Genomic DNA, 20,136 nt, shown 5'->3' on the forward strand with positions numbered 1-20,136 from the left:
CGGTCGCGTGATTATCTTAACCGGCTTATTGTAATCGAAATTCGCGTCTCGCACCCACGAGGAGAGCGCTGCGCGTCACCGCAGCGCTCCTCGTGACTCGCCGAAGCTGCAAGAAGCAACAACAACAACAACAACAAAAACAACCATCGTTTACGAGTCCACTTGGACTGTCCACTATGATTTGTTATCTATTTGTATACATTTTTGTTCATCGATTTTTTCTTCGTACAGTCGGTTCGAAATCTGTCGGCGTCGTTGGAAATGACGAAACAATGCTCCTTCAAGCTACCGCGTGGGGCGCGAAGGATTCTCGTGAATTTCGCGAGGAATTGAGCACGTGTCTGTGTCAGGATCGAAGGGAAAACCGACTGGACCACGTGCGGTACCGGGCATTTCTCATTCAAATCAGTCGACCTCCTTTCGCAAGGTCCGCTTTCTCCATCGCGATCGGCAGAGGATCAGGAGAGAGAGATAACCGCGGGATGATAAGGGAGCCGTCGCGGCGCGGCGCGGCGCGGCGGGACAGAGACGGAGAGAAAGAACCGTTCATCCCGTGCCATTGAGGAAATCGACTTTCGATTTCCGACGTACGGGGCGCCGCGGATCGCGGACTTGACCCAGTTTCCTTCCTCCTTTCTTTCCTTTTTCTGTTTTCGAAAACTGTTTGCAGGCATGAGCGCGCGCGCACGCGCGCACGGAATGGAGGAAGAAATTGAAGTCCGGTATGTGTCGGAAACCTCGATCGCATACGGATATCGCCGACACCGAACGACACCGCTCTCGAAACCGTCTCCCAACTCGATCGCGCTGTTATTACACGAGGTGTCGACGACGTTACTCCCTGTAGACTCGTAGACGATGACACGAATCGTTTACTGTCCGCGCGCGCGCGCTGCGCGACCATTTAATGGCCGTCGATATCGGGGAAAGAGATCACGACGGACGTTGGACCTGGAATGAACCGTTGATTTCTGATATGTGGGCCGATCGCGTGTCGCCGGTAACCTGAATTCCCGCTTATTCGAAGCGCAATTACCCGCAGATCGGAGAGATTAATACCGGAGCGCGAGCCGGTGAAAATCGCCGGGGTCTCGTTGTAAAGGAGTTATTATCGCGCGCGCGCGCACACGCGAGAGTGCCTGCATAAGCGTGTAAATGTTTGCACCACGACTTCTCGAGATTGAGTGTCTACCGATGATTCTCTACCGATCGAACGAGTGCTTCGCGACATCGCATCGCGACCCGCCTCGGCGCCTGTCGTACATTTTCCGAACGCCTTAGATCGACTTGGAACGACTTACCGAGCTTCCGGTTCACAATCGGCGTCTCCTCGAGCCTAACTTCGGCAGAACGATATGTGAGAAGAAGAGGATGAAACACGTTGGAAAAGCGCGTGGGAAAATCAGAGAGAAGAAGAGAGACTGAAAGAAGAACAGCGTTTTCCGCTACTTCGACAATATGATCGCGATACGGATACTCGCCGAGGCCACGGAAGACCGCGAAGACTATACATATGTACCGAGTATGAAACGCGTTTGCGGCCGCGATGGGGGCGCGTGATTCCCCCGCACCGCGGAGTAAGCAGAGCATAGAGCACGCTGTTCACTCCTAATTGCGAGCTAACAGTGTTCACTAATTAAAACTGCCATTCCGTACGTGTATTATGTACGTGCGGAAAGAAAACAGATTGAGAGCCGACGCGACAGCGGAGGAACCGAGCGCGCCGCGCTCGCAGGAAATATGGAGCTTCTGTTTCTAATCCTCTCCGTTGCCTTCGCTCTCAAAACGTGCCTCTCTGGTTCGTCGCTCTGGTTCGTTAATTCAACCGCAACCTTCTTCCTTACGCCCGTGCAATTAACGTGATACGTTAATTTTGCACGGGTTCGCGCGAGCAGCTCTCTTCTCTCTCTCTCTCTCTCTCTCTCTCTCTCTCTCTCTCTCTCTCTCTCTCTCTATCTATCTCTCTCTCTCTCTCTCTCTCTATCTCTATCTCTCTCTCTCTCTCTCTCTCTCTCTATCTCTCTGTCTCTATCTCTATCCCTCAGTCTATCGTTCCAGCGCGCGCGCGCGCGCGTCCGCTTCTGCCTGCTCTAATCGGCGCGGTCGGAGCTGATGAGAGAGCTTTTGATGCGTCGCGAGCTTCGATTCAGGTTTATATAGTCGATGACGATCGTGTCGTGTACGATCGAGTCGTCCCGTGGAACGGGAGGATGATTTCGAGTCGCCCGGTAGTTATACCTCTAGCGGGCCTTCGGCTGCGTACATAACCACGGGGTATCGGGCATGCGAGGGGAAGTGGAACAGAAGAGAAAGGCATGCGGAGAGATGAACTAGATTCGGATAGTCATCTCTCCTTTCCGTCCACGTTCGCCGTCCTCGTTCGAGCAACGCATCTCCTCGTTCCTCTGCCTCTTTCTCTCTGCCTGCCACCCCTTTGCTGCGTTCATTCGCATTCCTCTCTCGTCGCGTCCGTTCCCGCATTCCTCGGCCTCGTGTGAGCTGCTTCCCTACGGGGTTCCGCCTTTTCACCGGCGGAGCCCTCGAACGTCGAAGTAACATCCGTGATAAACCCGACTTGGTCGTCGTCGTCGTCGTCGTCGTCGTCGTCGTCGTCGTCGCTGTCGTCATGTGAAATCCCAATCGAGCTCCCCGCGACTCTCACGACGTATCGTCGCGATAGGTCTACGTGTCGCACGACCAGCACGTGATCACGATTCGAAATCGGCACGTTCTCTTCCGCTCCACTAAAGCGCGGAAGGAGAGAAAGGAAGGTGAGCTATGCGCGCGCTTCTCGCGGGCAGGAGCGGAGCCGAGAAGAGGGCCGCGTCGTCGCGCATTGATCCGGGAGCCGTGATCTGCGTGATCTAGAATGGCGTTAAATGTCCCGCCAGACGCGGATCACGCCAGGTGCGGCGCGGGCGGAAGGCAACACGCGAGGTGGAGGGCGTCACTCGCCTAGCTCTCGATGACGGAACCACCTCCGCCGCTGCCGCCGCCGCCGCCGCCGCCGCCGCCGCCGCCGCCGCCGCCGCCGCCGCCGCCGCCGCCGCCGCCGCCGCCGCCATCGCCGCCGTCGATCGTCTCCTCTCGCGCGATCGTATGCCGACCGCGTCGTAACGCTCTGAAACGCTGCTCGGAAACAAGAATTAAAGGAATCTCGCGCGCGGAGAGGAGACCGGCGCGGCGCGTCCACCGTCTCCAGCAGGCGAAAAATTCATCGGCTAATGCACAGCAAGAGCAGAGAACGGCAGCCGCCAAGTACCAATGCTCTCCTTGCTTTTTTCCTGCTACAATCACCGACCGTCACGTAGATCTATATAAATGGCAATTGCAGTCTCGTACGGCGCAGCAGTCTCGGACCGCCGTAGGTTTCGCAGCCACGCAACTCTAACCGATCGCGGCACTACGTCCTGCCGGTCGCAAGCGATACACCATCGGGAATTTTCGCCCTCGCTCAGTCAGCTGGAGGTACCGCGAGAAGAAGCTGGTGTCCGGTCGTGTGGAGACCTGCCGCGCGGTGGTGACCGCAGACGACCACGACCACGTCCACTCGTTACGCGACAGACAAAGTTACAAAGTTCCCGGGCGACGACGACGACGACGACGACAGGATGCCACGGATAGACGACGACGCGCCGGCCGCCGGTCGTCGGCGCCCGCTCGTCCAGCTGCTCATGCTGACGATCTGCGCGTTCTCGCTGGTCCACGCGACCGACGCCGCCTCCGCGGATAACGCGTCCAAGGACGCGTGGACGGGATTCTCCACGTCGTGCGCCGCCGAGGACATGAAGAACATGTCGATCTCTTGCCACGGAGTGCGCATCGTCCGGAAGATTGTGCAACAGATGTTGGAGACCACCGGGAAAGAACGGGATATCGAGCTGTTCGACGGCGTGACCCTCGTTGAAGTGCCCGGTGGCGGCGGCGGCGGCGACGGCGACGGCGGCGGCGGCGGCGGCGGCGGCGGCGGTGGCGGCGGCGGTGGTGGCTCAACGCGCAAGGCTAGAGTGTTGAAGGGCTTCGGCAGCCTCGGGCCGTTCCTGCAGTTCTTGGAGGGCAGGGAGCTGCGAGTGAAGCTGCCATCCTTGCTACCGCCGAACATCGAGAGCGCGCTCCAGGAGAGCCTGCCTTCCGAGTCCGAAGGTGCGTAAGTCGCCCGTCCGCGAGCGAGTCGCGGCTTCCAGAGAACCTTCGCTTTTTCTGAGGGCTTTGTCTTTTGCAGCGAGGAAAGACGGCGGCTTCGGCGGCGGCGGTTTCGGAGGCGGCAAAGGAGGCGGCGGCAAGAAGGGAGGCAACGGCGGCATCCTGATCATGGCGCTCATGATGGGTAAGCGGTCCCGTTTCATGTCGATTCGATTCCTCACCGGACGTTTCAACCTTCGGGCTTCCAAGAGCCAGAAAGGCAGTTTTCTTCCCAAGTTCTCAAAACGCGTTCATTCATTCATCGTCGCGTTAACTCGACCGAGTCTGTTGGTCGTCCCTTTTCAATCTCGGCTACTTTGGAGAACCTTTGTTTATCATCCCTCTCTCTGATAAATTCCGCTGATGTAAATTCACGCTTCCGACCACGACGCGTGCAGGTAAAATGATGGCCGCGATGGGCTTTGGCGCGCTGGGCTTACTCGCCATGAAGGCGCTCATGGTGTCGGCCATGGCGCTGATGCTGTCGCTGATCGTGGCGGTGAAGAAGCTGGCGAGCGGCCACGAGGACCACGGCGGCCACCACGTGGTGTACGCGCAAGACGTCGGCCATCATCATCGCAAGAAGCGATCGTTTGCGGACGACGACGAGGACCGCACGCAGCTGCCTTACCGAGGATACGCCAACCTGTACGCCAACTTGCGAGCTTCCTGATCTTCCTTGCCAATCGTCAGCACTCACCGCGAAATTCGATCGAGATCCCACGGGCCCTCTGACCGCCTCCCCCCACCGCGAGACCGGAGCTTCCCTTCGAGGCGGGCCACGTTGGCGGCGTTGCGTTCGCGTGATTTTCCGTCATCGCATCGTCATCGCACCCTCATCGCATCGCATCCTTATTCATCCAACGCGAATCCGCCAACGTAGCTCCCGTGTCCCCTCGCTGATAAGGTCGGCTGGCCGAAACTGTACGATCGCCGCGGTAGGAGGGTCAATAGACGCCTGGAAAATGAACAACGACGACGATGACAATGACAACGACAATGACGACGACAACGACGACGACGACGACGACGACGACGACGACGACGACGTAGACGACGACGCTACGCAAGATCAGTGACAGTGACGCACACACGCACACACACACACATATAAACACCGACGAGACGACAGTGGCGAAGAAACTAATTGACAGCCACGGTAGAAAGTGACGTTCGAACAACGTGACGTTTGTTCACGAGAAACGCGCCGGCGCGGCAATCCATTCAACCCTCTTAGAGAAACGCGCCGCCGCTCTCCGGGACAGGACACTCTCAGTGAAAGATCAAGGACGCCGAACCGAAGAAACCAAAGTACACATTGTTCGATTATGTTTTTTTTATATATTTATTTTTTTACACATGTATTTATTGTTGTGTGCAACGCATGTTAATAAAGCATACGTACTTGGAAGCATACATACATGTACGCGAGAGAGAAAGAGAGAGAGAGAGAGAGAGAGAGAGAGAGAAACAGAAAGATGTTGTGCCTGCATTTCTTGTTACAGCCGAGCCGACGCGGCAACTCGGCGTTAAATCGCGTCTCCTAATCGCGTGCGCGTGCACGCAAACCGCAAAAGATGCAAATCGCACGGATCGCAGCCGGCCGAATCGAGACGTAACGGCGTTAATTGCGAGAGATTAATAAGACGCTGCCGAGTAAGAAGCGCCTCTCTTTCTGCGAGAGAGCGGCACGCTTCGCCGGGTCGGGCGATCCGCGTTTCCCGTTCGCACGCTCGCGGGACATTGGAAAATCGCAGGAACGAGGTAACGCGAATCGAGCCAATGAGGAAAGTGTGCCAGCGACCTGCGCTATCGCCGTGCCGCATATATTCACCTGCGCGTCGGATGCGCGTCTACTCGACCGGCTCCGTTCGTCATGAGCGAGCCGAGCCGCGCGATGGCCGCGGCTAATAATAGTCCGCTCGTTCGCGCGCGCGGACGTCACCTAAGTGGATTAATGGCGATGGCGCACCGAAAGTTAAGCGCGCGCGGATCGCGTCGCGTGCGGTCTCGCGGCATGCGACGCGAATTAATAAACCGCCAGCTGACGCTCGTTAGGCGTTTATCCGCGCGCGCGCGTTCATTCCACTTTTCGCGGCGCGAGTTCGTCGCGCCAATTTCCACATTTCCAAATCTGCCTCGCGTATCTCGAGCCGACTTCGGCTTCTATCCGATTTCAACACACGCGCGGATCCTAAGCGGCTTCTCGAGAGTCCGCTGAGACGAAAAACGCCTCAGCAGAGAGGCGAGGGAGAGGCGAGAAGAAGAAAAGTGGAGGATAAGCATATATCTTCGCGTGGAAAGAAAGATTCAGCCGAGTGAGAGAGAGAGAGAGAGAGAGAGAGAGAGAGAGAGAAGAAAGGAGAGACGTTGCTCCTGTTCGCTTCGCTCTCTCTCTCTCTCTCTCTCTCTCTCTCTCTCTCTCTCTCTTTCTCATTTTTTTCTCTCCCTCCTCGTCCCCTCTCTCGCTCAGTGCATCTCTCGGCTGCTTCACCGCGCGCGTTGGATTCCTCCCACTGCAACCACCGCGCCGCGCCGGCTCCTTCTTTCTCCGCACGGTAGGGGAAGGAAGAGAGTTCCGACTGAGACCCACTGGCATACATACCGAGCGTTTCCTTTTTTACGTTTCGAATATCATAAAACGTGGAGACCCGCGCCGAAAGCAGCTCAGACGGCGGCGCGAAGCCGCGCGCAGCCGGTTGCGAGTTGCAGTCGAGCCGCGCCGCGGCTCCGCGATCTCGCCCCCTTTTCTTTTTCACGATGGGGAGATCCTCATGGATACCCTCGCCCCTTGGGGGAGACGAGGGTTATACCGGATTCTTATTTGCCCGGCTAAAACCCCACCGGGATGCCTTTCCTCAGGGTCAAACGCGATCTCGCCCCGGCAGATTAACTCGTGACTCCTTACGACGCAGATGAACGCGTGATTCTCTCGTTTTCCGCTGACGGCTCGCTAATTACCCCGACAACCGATTAACTTCTCAGCCTCAACACTCTCGCGCTCGTTGCCGATGCGCGCTCTCGTATTTCGGCAACGTACGTGTAATCGATGCTCAACTCCGCGACACGCGTTCCCAAGCGCGAGTCGTGCTCGTTCTCGTCGTCGCGTTCCTCTTCTCGACTTCTCTCGACGCGAAGCGAAGCGCGCTCGCTCGAGGGCGTATTTCAAGCGGGCTCCTCTGAGCCGCAAGACTAACATCGCGTTTTCTGGCACAACGAGACGAGACGAGCACACCATCCGCGAGCGGTCCACGAGAGAGAAAAGTACCGGCCGAGAGCGGCGAGAGAGGAGAGAGACAGCGCCCCGTTACATTCCACGCTCATTACGAATGTTACGGGGGACATTTAAAATTCAAATCCGAGCTGCGCTCGGCTGCTTGATCGATTTCTTTCTTTCTTTCTTTCTTTCTTTCTTTCTTTCTTTCTTTCTTTTTCCAGTAGGTCGTAGGCGGGCCGATCGCCAGCAACGAAACGTCGTGGAGTCGATTGGAGTTTTGCATCAGAAATTCCTGGCACAGTCGGCGGCGACGTTAAACTAGTTGCCCGCTACTAGTTCGAAAGCTGGAATACGCGGAGCGAAGCGGCTCTCGCCGATTTAGGGCGGCTAACGATACGATCGGTCGATCTGAGCAACGCTCGTATCTTAACGGCGTGTATCTTAGCGGCGTCTCTTCCTGGCCTTAATCGACTTACGCTTTTTGGAAAGCTCCGGCCACGATCACGGAACCGCGCTCCGTGGGAAGCAACGTCGATCGCAACCTATTGACCCATTCGTCAGGAAAAAAGACCGCGAGCTACGAAAGTCGGTGAACGTCCCCACCCCGACGCGTTTTATTTTCGAGGATTCCGTAATGCACGAAGCGGCTGTGTTAGCGACAGCTTAGCTCGGCACCGAGGTCGCTAAGCTGTCGTTAAACGGTCGCTAAACAGCCGAGCGCTGAACAGCCAAGAGGAAGATTTTCATCGCCATCGTTGTGTAAAAATCCATCGATCGGTCTTAACAAGTAAGATCAGAGGTGGAAAAGATTCGGACGGGGAGTGAAAATCTCATCCAGGGTCTCGATGAATAAAATTAATCAAAGTTCGGGGGGAGGGGGGAAAGGGGGGAGGAGTTTTTCGGAGAATGTCCCAACGAAACGTGGCAGGCATCGAAAGTGGGACGGACGTAGCCGTCTTTTACTACTGCCTTACGCACGTGATACGTGTTATCGATGCGCGTTTCGCTGAAGCTTCGCCGCATCGATAAGCCGGCGGGCTGAATCGGACACGAGGTTTCTCTTTCTCGTCCTCTCTTGCTCTTTTTCCGATACGGCTTTCAACTTTGCTCGAATCAGTGTAAACGCCTTAACAGCGCGAGCCGCCGCGCGCGTGATAAGAGCGAGAGTTGACGTAATCCGTTTAATGGGGATATCCGTTCTTAATTCGCATTTCACTGAGCCGCGCGGAATGATACGTCCGATCCGCGCGGCGCAACGCCTCATCGCGTTAAGTATAGTGATTTTGCCGGCCGATGGGCGTGCGCCCGCGGCTTAACGATCGTTGTGACGTTAAGCGCGCGAAGGAGAGAAACTGACTCTTTGGTTTTACTTTTTCAGCTCTTCCGGCCGGGAGTGAAGGATCGACGAAAGGACTCTCGGCGCTGCCCGAGATGACCGAGAAAGGATGAATGGCGCGAACTGACGTAAGATCGGAAGCGGGAAGCGCGCCGTCGAGCTTGCCTCTCGGCATTGAATCCCTTCTTACGGATCGAGATCGAGCGCGCCCCTTCGCGCGTTACTTCGTATGTAATAATTATGTAGGCGAATCGACCAAGAGATTTGTAGAGAAGAAGAAGAGAGGGAGAGGGAGGGAGAGAGAGAGAGAGAGAGAGAGAGAGAGAGAGAGAGAGAGAGAGAGAAAGTATGTGCGAGCACTATCGGGCACTAAGCCGCTGTCTTTCGCTTCTCTTTTCTCTCTTTACTTCTCTCGCACGGAGTAATTTTCTGTGAATACACGCGAGTGATGAGAGAAAGTTATGAATGCGAACGTGCAAACGACGCGGACGAGTTGATACGTTCAGTTATTCCTTTCTCGTTCGAACTCGTCGACAAAATGTAACAGGCTGTGGATAAACATTCACTGCAAATCCACGAGAAGAAAGAAGTCACATGATTGACTAATGACAGGTACGTCCTTAAAATTGAATTTTAGCCCATTGAATTATTTCCTTCTGACCTCTCAATACATTTTCACCGTACTAACGACATTAAATTTCAAGACTGTAATCATGTTGCGTGCAGTCACCGAGTGGCCGAGTTACATCCGCGAGATGTAACGATCCTCGACTTGTTTAGTCTGCATCGCTCCTGTCTCGGAAAAATGCGAAGACGCGGCGAAAAATCTCCGCCGCGAACTTTCGGTTTCACTTTCTCGAAATTCGAATCCTCGTCGCGTTTGCTACATGCGAAGCATGTCTTCGCTTCGTCGGTCATCAGGTTCCGTGCTTTGTGCAGATCGCGGCTTCGGAAGGAGCGGAACGAAAACGAGAAGACGGACAGAGGGAGAGAAAGAGAGAGAGAGAGAGAGAGAGAGGGAGAGAGAGAGAGAGAGAGAGAGAGAGAGAGAGAGAGAGAGAGAGAGAGAGAGAGACAACGTTATCACGTTGGTCCGTGAGAGTCGCAGGGTCAGAGTAGAAAGTGGTGCCGCGCGACGTACACCGTCGTGTGCGATGAAGGTCGGATCCGGGATGTTTGAACCTGATCTACGCTAGTTTTCTTTCATTCATGTCGATCGTGCGAGTCGATTCGCAGTTGGCGCGCGCGGCGCCAAAAGGACGAGCGGGAAAGAGCACGATTGTTTCGCGGTTTTTCCTCTCGAACTGCGTCACGAGCCGGACAATGATCGTCATCGTGGTCGTGGTCGTTGCTATCGGCGGCCAGGAAACCAATCGGGCTATTCTAGAGTTGAGCGGATTGTACGTGGAAAAATATACGCGGTAAAACTGACGTTTTTTTGCGTTTTCTCTTTTTTCCGATGTATTATCGTCCTTATCTCTCCTCGCGCTCGCTCAGCTCTTGGCTCACTCGGAAGCTATCCAAAGGATAAACTCGATATATATATTAATAAAATATTTATCGAAATCTAAATTCTTTCATTGAAGTAGAATGAGCGTTTATTTCATCGTGAGAAGCTACGATTTTAAGAAGATGTATGTATTTTCTCATTTGAAAAAGGTATATATCGGTAGAAGTAAACATTAATAATGAATTGGTATTGCGGAATAATCAGTACCCACTGAAAAAAAATTCTTTCTATTCTTTAAACGCATCTTCTTTCACTCAGAGCGTACGAGCGTCGTCTAGCGCGGCAATTTCGCGCGCGAATGAGGCTTTCAGTAGTAAAAGACGGCACATAATCAGACGGAGGCCGCGCCGTTTCCTCGGTCGTTCCGCCGCGCCGTCCGTTCCGTTCTTTTTTTTCTCGCCTCTTCTTTTCCCCCCTTCTCCCCTCGCGCTCGCGCGCGCGTTTACGTGGAGGAAAGGGTCGTAATACCGGTTTAATTAAACGCTGCTACGCGTTTGTAGAAAACTATGCATGTAATGAATGCGTTATCGCCACGCGGGCTTCAGGCCGCGACTGGTTCCTGCGGACGTTAATTCAGCCGCGCGCGCTTTCCACTCAGGACGTGCAGGTAACTTTCGCGGCTCCGAGCGAGCGTATTCGCTGATCGATCGTTCCTTACTAAGATTGTCTCTTCATTGAAGACGACACGACGGCGGGACAAGGCGAATTAATAGGCGAAGCCGCACGTCCGACCACGCGTCGGGGGCCGGTTAATATTCAGGCCCGGTATCTGGGATCGTCGCTTCGACTCCGGCCGGAGTCTCACCGAAAGTTTTGTTTACACGGGATTTAACACATTCTTGAAATTCGGGTCCCATTCGGTATTCTCGATTTTACATACCAAAGTGTGCGAGAGGTAATTGGGACAGGCGAGAAACCTCGGCGAGGCTTCGGATAGAAATAAATCTAACTAGCTTAGCGTTTCCTTACACACACACACACACACACACACACACACACACATGCCGTGTGTGCAATATGAATTATTACTTGCTCGTTCATACACGTTCGCCGCACACATTCATCGCTGTAGGACTGAACAGGAGACTCATTTAGACGTCTCGTTTGTATTAATGAACAATGAAGATTGTGCGGAAACGACGGACGAAACGTGACCTCTCGCGTCTAAAGACGTTTTTCCTTTGTCACGACAAATTAAGACTGTAGTTATTGCCGTTACTCGAATTGTGCGGATCACACATTCGGAAAAGCCACGAGTGGCCATCCTGCCGTGGGAATGTCACGCGCAAAGGACTATCGTCGGGGTGCAAAGACGTTCCTCGAGTATACGACACTTCTCTCTTAGTGCTGATCGTCGCGTTCATTGTAACATTTCGACAAACCATTTGAGATGTAACTTGTCCAGATACGTACGAGTACTCTCGAAGATAATCACAAGACACCTCCAACGTCCGGAAAAGTCCGCGGACGTCTCTCGCTGGGTTTTCACCTTCGATCGCGTTATCTTGCAGCCAAAGTCCCAAGACAGGAAGTGACGTCCTACATCTAACGTACGACGCTTCCTACTTCACTTGTGACCCGACATCCTTCGCCCAGCGCCGTGCCGTATCAATTTCCGCCGTGTCATTAGAGCGGCGCGTTAGAACCGGCTCGCGCGCGGAGCCGATTAAAAAGTCGCCCTCGCGTCTTGCGCGGTGCATCGCGGCGCAGTCGGTGCGGCGCGCTCTCGAGAAGCGCGTTGTGTGTGTGTTTGAAGAAAGTTCTTCTTTTTAGGCAGCGCTCGAGGCGTTGTCCCGGCGGCCGGCCTCTATTTGCTCCGTCGTAGGCAGGTCGCAGGTCGCCTCGTCGTGGTGGCGGGCGGCGTGGTCGATACCTCGTCGTAGCTACACCCATCGTCTATTGGGCGAGAACGCCGGCATCCGTGCGCCGGCGGTGAGCTTGAAACGGCTTGACGACTCGCTCACGTATTCACGCATGGTAAACGGATGGAAAAAAGGCGGCGGTGGGGCGTCAACGGTGGAGACGGTCGAGGAGGGGCCCGCCAAATATAAGCTAAAGAGATTGTCCGATGGACCATACGAAATTTCTCACCACGCACGCGACACGCTAATCTCCGCCGCGCGCGTCGTGACTTCCTCTGCAACCGCTCCTGCAAGCGCGCACCCACACACGCGCGATCCGCGGTCATCTATCGATCTATCGAACAGTCTCTCTTTCTCTCTCTCTCTCTCTCTCTCTCTCTCTCTCTCTCTGTTTCTCCCTTTCCGTTTCCCCCGTGGGATTTTCCCTCCGTACGACGTAGCCATGAAGAAGACGTCGGCCGTCGTAGTGACTCTCCTGACGACCGCGCTCGTCCTCGCCGCCGGCCAGACCATCGACGAGTGCCTCAAGCAGGACAGCATATCCTGCGTGCAGAACAGCCTGTACAGAAGCGCGAAGGACTTCTTCGGTAAGCAGCAGTTGGATCTCGTGACCGGGGTCAGCCTGGTGAAGAACAAGGACGACGCCAGGAGCGCCAGGTCCGGCAAGGAACTCGCGCACGACCAGGAGATGGACGCCGCCACCGGCGTGGCGGAGCGGCAGGACGCCCTCGAGAACTTTATCGGCGACGAAGTCGGGCAGTTCTTGACCGGCCGCAGTCTCAGGGTAAATCTTTTGTCACAGTCACACGACTAGCACCTAGTAATCATCTGCAATTATCCACGATAATTCCCCGGTGGATCCATATTCACGAATTGGCTAATTATCTGCGGTAATTGCCGAGCAATCATTCAACGATCATTTAAGTCTCTTTCTTTCTTTCTCTCTCTCTCTCTCTCTCTTTGCTCTCATATATGTGCACGCATAGCTATACGCTGAACTTTTGCGCAGATCAACCTCGCGTCGGCCTTCGAGAAGGTGAGCGGATCGGTTCGCGCCTTCAGCGAGTCGGTACCTCCGGAGATTCGCCAGGCCGTGGATGAGGTGGTCGAAGGTAATCAAGCGTCAACAACAATCCCGCCCGGCCACGGCGGCCGATAAAATCGCCGACGAAGCATCTCGCGACTCACCTTCTCTTTTCCGACATTGCAGGCCGCAAGAGGAAGAAGATGAGGCGCATCTTGCCGCTGTTGATAGCCGCGAAAATCAAAATGGGACTCCTGGCGACCCTCACGTACTTCGTCGCCGGCCTGTTGGCGAAGAAAGCGATCTTCGCGTCGCTCATCTCCCTCGCCATCTCCGCCTTCGTCGGCATGAAGTCGCTCTGGGGCGGTGGCCACGGCCACCACGGCGGCCACGACGTTACCTCTTACTCCAACGGCTGGGCCCCGCCGGTCAGCGGCGGCTGGTCCGGCGGCGGCGGCGGCGGCGGATGGTCCGCTCCAGTGGTCTCCAACAGCGGGTGGAGCAGCGGTGGCGGTTGGGAAGACCCTCACGCGCACGGCCAGGTGCACCCGACCTACCATCATTAACGGCGGCTCTTCAGCGTTTCCTCCTCCTCTTCTTCTTTCTCATCGAGCGGCGGACGGAACAGCGAAGAAGAACGGCAGCCCACAACGGCCCTCCCGCTCGGACGCTTGGCGCGTCAGTTGGCCGCCCTTGTTCGCGACAGCGTGACAATATTTATTTCTAATTTAAATCGTTCAAGTGGGTCGAGAGGGCGCGCGCAGGGCCGTCGGCCCTACCGCGGTGTACATACCGAATGCATCAATCGCTCAGCCGCCCGTGCGCGCGAATGGATCGAACAGAAACGCAAGCGAATCAAACCGAGATTGCTAGTCGCAGGCACGTATAAACCGATGGAGGCTGAGCTAACTCGCGCGACACGGGCCTCCGTTAATCGCGATATATTGTAGGATGCATCTTAGTCGCGACCTCGCGGGCCTCAGCGCGAGAGCTCCCGCGCGAGAGGCCGCGATTCGTCGCAGCACACAACCCAGTCGACGCGGTACATCTAGTCTGATACGATGTGTATGAAATACTTGCTGGCCTCACTCTCTCTCTCTCTCTCTCTCTCTCTCTCTCTCTCTCTCTCTCTCTCTCTCTCTCTCTCTCTCTCTCTCTCTCTCTCTCTCTCTCTCTCTCTCTCTCCCTCTCTCTCTCTCTCTCTCTCGTGAGGCTGTTTCCTTATGAGATTCTCTATGCTTTGTAATATGCAACTTTATTAATATATAATATTGTTCGTGCGAGGAATGAAAGCGCGCTCGTGTGTCTTCCCGTTCCTCCCGTAATCCCAGAGTCCCTCTGGGACTTCTCAGCGAGATACCTTCTTCATGATTGAAGAAAAGGAAAGAAGAGGACAGACCGAGCAGTCGATGATTTTTCGCGAGTGCTGCTCGACTGTTGTTCTTTCCTAAGAGTCTTGAATCAAAAAGAGCGAAACTTGTCTTCGAAATGTGCATGATATACTTTAATAAATTATTCAAGAATGGCAAAATCAGTAAAAAATTCTAGCACGCCCGTCGGATTAAATATGCACCTTGCAGTTTATCGCGCTCAGACGATGGAGTCGTCCCCGAGGAAGGCGATCCAGCAAGAGTCCTCTCGGTCGAGCCACCGCCGGTGAAAGTCGCCTCGCTCCTTGAATGAACGATCTCGATAGCCGAATGACTCCGTTGACGCTCGCCCGGCGCACTTGATTAATAATAACGCGTTTGATTGTCGCAGGCCGAGTTCGCCAGATCATTCGAGCTTGCCTCGGCGGCTTCGCAGCCCGCGAGAAGCTTCGAAAAAGAGAAATCACACCGTGACGACGCGGCGGCAACTTTCCAGTCTTCCTGGAAGACGCCCGAAACATCTTTTTTATTTCTCCGCTCACGAGCGAAACTCGTCACAACGACGGCGGCCGCGTTGCATAAAGAACGCGTTCGGAGTCGTTAATGCAAACCGCGGCGGCGGCGGCGGCGACGATGATGAGCGTTCTGCTCTCGTTGACGAGTCATCCGGTCGAAATCGAGCCGACAAGATGGAAATGCCGGTGGTTGGCTCTCGGTGCCGCGGTCGTACGCACCATGAGGGGAAAGTGCATCGTCTCAGGTGCATCCAGCCGGAGAACTGCCTCCTGGAGCTGCGGCGGCGGCGGCAGCGGCGGCGGCGGCGGCGCGGCTCGGTTGCGAAGGTCGCGTCGCCGCTCGCATCATTGTTAATCGGGTCGAGAGGAAGACAGGCATCCCACTAAATCTCCGCGGAGACCGCGGTATGTCCTCCTCAGTCCCACATGGGAGAAAAATAAATAGCTGGAAAGGAGGTTGTGAGGCAAAATTGCCGTTTCTTCCGCGCTATGCCGGCCGGCCGGCGGGTAAAAAGAATTTTACTTCGACAATAAGTATGTGCCGCGGCCTGACGTTTTCTAGGACGACGCGGCCGATCGTCCCGGCGACGAGGATCGTTTAGCGTTCGCGCGAGCCGACTCGTCGGCGGGCATCGCGATGCGATGCCCAGCCGGTTGTTTCGTGTCTGGCTGGGAAGAGAGTACAAGTGGAAACTGGAATTACCGAGCGGTTGATTTGCAACTCGTGAATCAATCTTGCTGAAATTTATAACTGTCAACTGTGCGTTTGACATTTTGCGAGTGGGAATTGAATAAAGCCGAGAGAGAGAGAGAGAGAGAGAGAGAGAGAGAGAGAGAGAGAGAGAGAGAGAGAGAGAGAGAGAAAGAAAGAAATGATCAGATCGGATAAAGTCGCGCCGGGAGATAAATCATCCGCGAGGAGAGAGGAGTGGCGCGCAAAAAGGAGGCGATTGTCACGCCTCGTTAAATTCAACGACCGCGACGCAGCCTTCGCGACCGGGAAGGACGACAATGGCGGAAAAAGGCGCAAAGTGGCTTCGAGAGGAAGAGGAATTACTTTCGTTTGTGCCGCAGCGCGAGTACGCTACGTCGATAACGGAAGGATATCGGGAGGGACGCGCGCATCTTCTCTCTTCTTCGGTACGCGGCAGGACTTGCTCCTCAGCGTGTCCTGGCGATTTCCGAAACGCTCAACCGCCGGGCCGGCCGACAGTGGAAGACAGTGTTCCTTCCGGCAGAAAGACGGTGCGAACAAGCAGGAAAAAAAGGTCGTGAAAATTGGCGCTGGCGCAGCTCGTCACGGATGCGCGAGCGGATGAATAGAACCGTTCGCCGAGGCGCACAAAAGCGGAATTTCTCCGCGCTCGTAGCCGAGCGCCGAACGGCTCATTATTAGAGAGTCGTAAAGCTCGACGCGCGGCGATCGCGCGTCTTTTGCCCGCGCATCTGAATCCAGCTACGGTTCTCACATCACGATTAGCCTCGGTCGGAGTTTCTCATGCGTCACTGGGTTACCGGATTTTTCCGCGCGCGCCGATGGCTCGATTTCTTGGCTTCTTATTAGGCGCGTGTCGTCGTGCCGCCGCGCATCATTCCGTGCCGGAGCGCGCGCGCGCGCGCGCGCACGCGCCGCGTGCGGTCTCCCTCGACTCGATCCACTTTGCATACGCGAGGCAACGCGTTTCTCCGCGGTAACTCGGGGCGATTCGAGGCACGTCGAAATCAACCGCATACGCGTCCGTCTGCGAAAACGTCAAACAACCTGGCACTCTCTTCAGCGGCGGTAAGAAGCCCTCCCGGCTGAGAGATAAAAGATCCCGTGACTCGCGCGACTCGACATTGTCGCCGCGCGCAGTCGAATCAACGCTGCGGCCAACTCGCGGCTAATTCCACCATGCGTTCATCCTCGCGAGGCCAATTTCATTCATGAAACGCTGGAGGCCGGTCGGAAGGTCTGTTATCCCGGCGAATGCCGGCTGCGCATTAACACAGACGCGTCGGTGTTGCGTGCACGCACACACACACACACACACACATGGACGGACGGCCGGAATCGGTGTCTTCCACCGAAGAACCGGCCGCTGCGATTTCGAAACAATCGCGGCGCGGCGGCGGCCAACCGTTACCTTTCCCGTGACTTTCGACGAGTCACGGCCAGGGTCGGGTTGTCGCGCTCGACGGGTATATATCTGCTACGACGAAATGTAATTGGCGCTCCGGCGCTTAATTGCCTTCGGCGGCGGCCTGGCTAATTGGTATCGCGACACAGCGCGCGACTCTGACTCTCTCTTTCTCGAGCCGCTCTGCTCCGGCACATCTCTCCTCTCCTGTGCGTCATTGATCTCCTTCCTCCCCGAGGAAGCCTCGGCGACGAGCGACTTTCTTGGCGATTTAGCGCGACTCACATGCGCGACGCGATCGCATGCTGATGAGATGTCTTAATATAGCCCGGCGGCGGCGCGTCTCGATAATCAATTCGCCGGCTCACTGTCGATATCCGCGGAATTAATAAGTGTTATCTAACGAATTGGCTTTTACGGCGCTGCGGAGAAAGCCGGTCGTCCCGATAGATCCGTTTGAATCTCTCGCACTCGTGACGTCCAGGCCGAAGGTGAGCTTGTCGCTCGGCATTCTCGAGGGCTTGTGAGAACGACGATCACACGCGCAGGTCGCGCATTGTGTGTGTGTGTGTGTATGTGTGTGTGTGTGTGTGTGTGTGTGTGTGTGTGTGTGTGTGTGTGTGTGTGTGTGTGTGTGTGTGTGTGTGGTGCCAAAGGAAGCGTGAGACGCTCGCTTTTGTTCGAGGGAGTGCGCGCGCGCGTTCCGGCGCACTTTGTTCTCGCGAGTCTTTAAAAAAGCGCGCCGGGTTCAACAGGCCGCGCGCGTCAGGTGTGTGATTTCGCTCAAGGCGACACTCGCTCTCGCGTACCGGGGGATCTTGATCTCCGAGAGAAGTCGGGATCGAGAACGTCGTTACCGTGGGAAGAAGCGAGAGAGCAAGAGGGAAAGAAAGAGGGATAGCTGTGGAACAGAGAGGGAGGCAAGAGACCGAAAGAGAGAGAGAGAGAGAGAGAGAGAGAGAAGGGGGAAGAGAGAGAGAGAGAGAGAGAGAGAGAGAGAGAGAGAGAGAGAGAGAGAGAGAGAGAGACGAAAACGATCGCCCAGTACTCGACCCAGTTATAAATAGGTGAGCGACCTCGTTCCAGGGATAATATCTCACGTGTTCGTCACATCCGCCGATGAATTTTTCGGAGACGGCCCGACACGCAGCGCCGGTCGATTTCGCGACGATCGGCGAATGGCGGGACGAACAATGCGAGCGCGGCCGGATGGAGACGCGCGCTCTTCCACCTGCTCTCGTCCACCACAGCGTCGGCGACAAGCTGACGACTCCTCGTGCGACTCCCTCATAACGACGAATCCAAGGAAAGAATGCCCATTGTAGTCTTATGCGACCGGAGCGTCGCGCGCGCGCGGGCAGGATAGCGCTGAAGAGGCGCGAAAATAATTGCAGTTTACCGTAAGTGGCTCAACAGCGACTAGACTACATCGTGCTAAATTTCTACTTGGAGCAAAGAATTAATCAAGCCCGAGTGGTAAGCCCATGAGTCACGCACAGACGCACAGACGCACACATGCGCGCGCACGACGCGAACCGTCGCTAATGGAGTCTGTAATCGCATCCGCCGATGTTGGATCCTTCTTCGGCGAACGCTTCGGTGGCACCTATCGAAAATTACACGACCTCATTGAGGCCGGTATCTGGAGCGGTCGGCGCGCTTGTGCCGTCGCTTATTTGAATAAACCAAGAGGAGAAGAGATATCGCGCGGAGCGGCGCGGTGCCGCGCGAGCCCTAGAATTTCGTTCGCGGTGAATTGCACACCGCGAGCAACCCACGCACACACACACACACACACACTTACGTGTGCGACGACGACGGACGACCGTCGATGAATCTCGCCGGTCGACTTTGAAATTCCTTGATTAGCCGTCTCGAATCTACATCATCGGGACACACATACACCTGCGCCTGTGCCTCCTCCTGCTCCTCCTCCTGTCGTGTCTCCCGCCCCTCCCGTGCCCGGCGCACGCGTGACGGTCATTTGAGTCACCCGCAACACTCTCGCGATAATCATAGACGGCCGGTGTGTCGGTCGAATGAGCGGTCGAACAGCGGGTGAAATGGTGCGGCAAATCATATGCGGGATCTCACGTGTACTTTTTCCGTCGTCCTGGATGTCCACGGGTTTCCCTTGAGACCGCGAGGTTTCCCTCATCGAATCTGCCGCTGATCGCCCCGGCTAGGGGCGGGGGAAGGAGGGCTCTCCCCTTCTATCGGCGGCTCTTAATGCGACTCGAAGTAGGTCCGACTCGAGGTAGCGTGAGAGAATACACGTACAGCTGGACATCTCGGTAGGAAGAGAGCAGGTTGAGAGAGAGAGAGAGAGGGAGAGAGAGAGAGAGAGAGAGAGAGAGAGAGAGAGAGAGAGAGGAAGAGAGAGAGATGCTCAGCGCACGGCGGGCCAAACGAAGAGGAGCGTGTATAATTTGAGAGTACATGTTATTTCTCTCTCTGTCTCTATTTCTCTCGCTATGGAGATCCTCCCGGCGAGGATCTCTCGCGAATGTATCCGCGGGCTCTCGTCCTTCTATACATACGCTCTACACGCTGCCCCTCCTCCCAGTTCTCTTGCTCTCCTCGGCCGGCCATTGCCTCGTTCTGCTTGTTTTTCCACGCGATCGACGTCGGCCGGCGCGCTTTTTGCCTTGCCGAAATAATATCGGCCTGACGAGCGAAAGAGGGAAGAAGATGTGAGAGAGAATGAAGAGAGAGAGAGATAGATAGAGAGAGAGAGAGAGAGAGAGAGAGAGAGAGACAAGAGAGGTTCGTGAAAAGGGAGGAAAGGAGCCAGCGTGGGGAAGTCCTGCCGCGGTACACTCGATACACTCGACGGAGTAAGAGAGAGAAAGGGGTGGGGGGTAACGAGAGAGGAACAACGAAAGGAGGGATACGAGAGAGCGTACGTCGCGAACGCGGACCCTCGCGGTGGCACGAGAGAGAGCCCACGGGGGCTCCCCTCGTGCGATACTTCGGTATAAAAGCAAAGCAACCTCTTTT

At 55.6% G+C, this 20,136-nt stretch overlaps 2 protein-coding genes across 2 annotated transcripts; both read left to right on the forward strand.

The window, feature by feature from the left end:
- Positions 1-3,085: 3,085 nt before the first annotated feature.
- On the forward strand, positions 3,086-5,590 carry LOC105192464 (eukaryotic translation initiation factor 4B1). Its single transcript, XM_025306064.1, has 3 exons — positions 3,086-4,143; positions 4,223-4,327; positions 4,581-5,590. Exons 1-3 carry the CDS (start codon positions 3,612-3,614, stop codon positions 4,853-4,855), a joined length of 912 nt encoding a protein of 303 aa, XP_025161849.1. The 5' UTR covers positions 3,086-3,611; the 3' UTR covers positions 4,856-5,590.
- A 6,424-nt stretch (positions 5,591-12,014) lies between these two features.
- On the forward strand, positions 12,015-14,251 carry Osi6 (DUF1676 domain-containing protein Osi6). The gene is made up of 3 exons (XM_025306069.1): positions 12,015-12,891; positions 13,117-13,219; positions 13,318-14,251. The coding sequence occupies exons 1-3, from the start codon at positions 12,220-12,222 to the stop codon at positions 13,695-13,697; spliced, it is 1,155 nt and encodes a 384-aa protein (XP_025161854.1). The 5' UTR covers positions 12,015-12,219; the 3' UTR covers positions 13,698-14,251.
- The last annotated feature ends 5,885 nt before the right edge of the window (positions 14,252-20,136 follow it).

This window comes from Harpegnathos saltator, unplaced genomic scaffold (genome assembly GCF_003227715.2).
Source record: "Harpegnathos saltator strain DR-91 unplaced genomic scaffold, Hsal_v8.6 scaffold75, whole genome shotgun sequence".
NCBI lineage: Eukaryota > Metazoa > Arthropoda > Insecta > Hymenoptera > Formicidae > Harpegnathos > Harpegnathos saltator.

Bases quoted from the DNA above. Each gene is read 5' to 3' on its own strand.
- LOC105192464 (XM_025306064.1), top strand. From the start codon at position 3,612: ATGCCACGGATAGACGACGACGCGCCGGCCGCCGGTCGTCGGCGCCCG. The intron at 4,144-4,222 runs GTGCGTAAGTCG...TGTCTTTTGCAG, and splicing joins CCTGCCTTCCGAGTCCGAAG to CGAGGAAAGACGGCGGCTTC. The intron at 4,328-4,580 runs GTAAGCGGTCCC...CGACGCGTGCAG, and splicing joins GATCATGGCGCTCATGATGG to GTAAAATGATGGCCGCGATG.
- Osi6 (XM_025306069.1), top strand. From the start codon at position 12,220: ATGGTAAACGGATGGAAAAAAGGCGGCGGTGGGGCGTCAACGGTGGAG. The intron at 12,892-13,116 runs GTAAATCTTTTG...ACTTTTGCGCAG, and splicing joins TGACCGGCCGCAGTCTCAGG to ATCAACCTCGCGTCGGCCTT. The intron at 13,220-13,317 runs GTAATCAAGCGT...CCGACATTGCAG, and splicing joins CGTGGATGAGGTGGTCGAAG to GCCGCAAGAGGAAGAAGATG.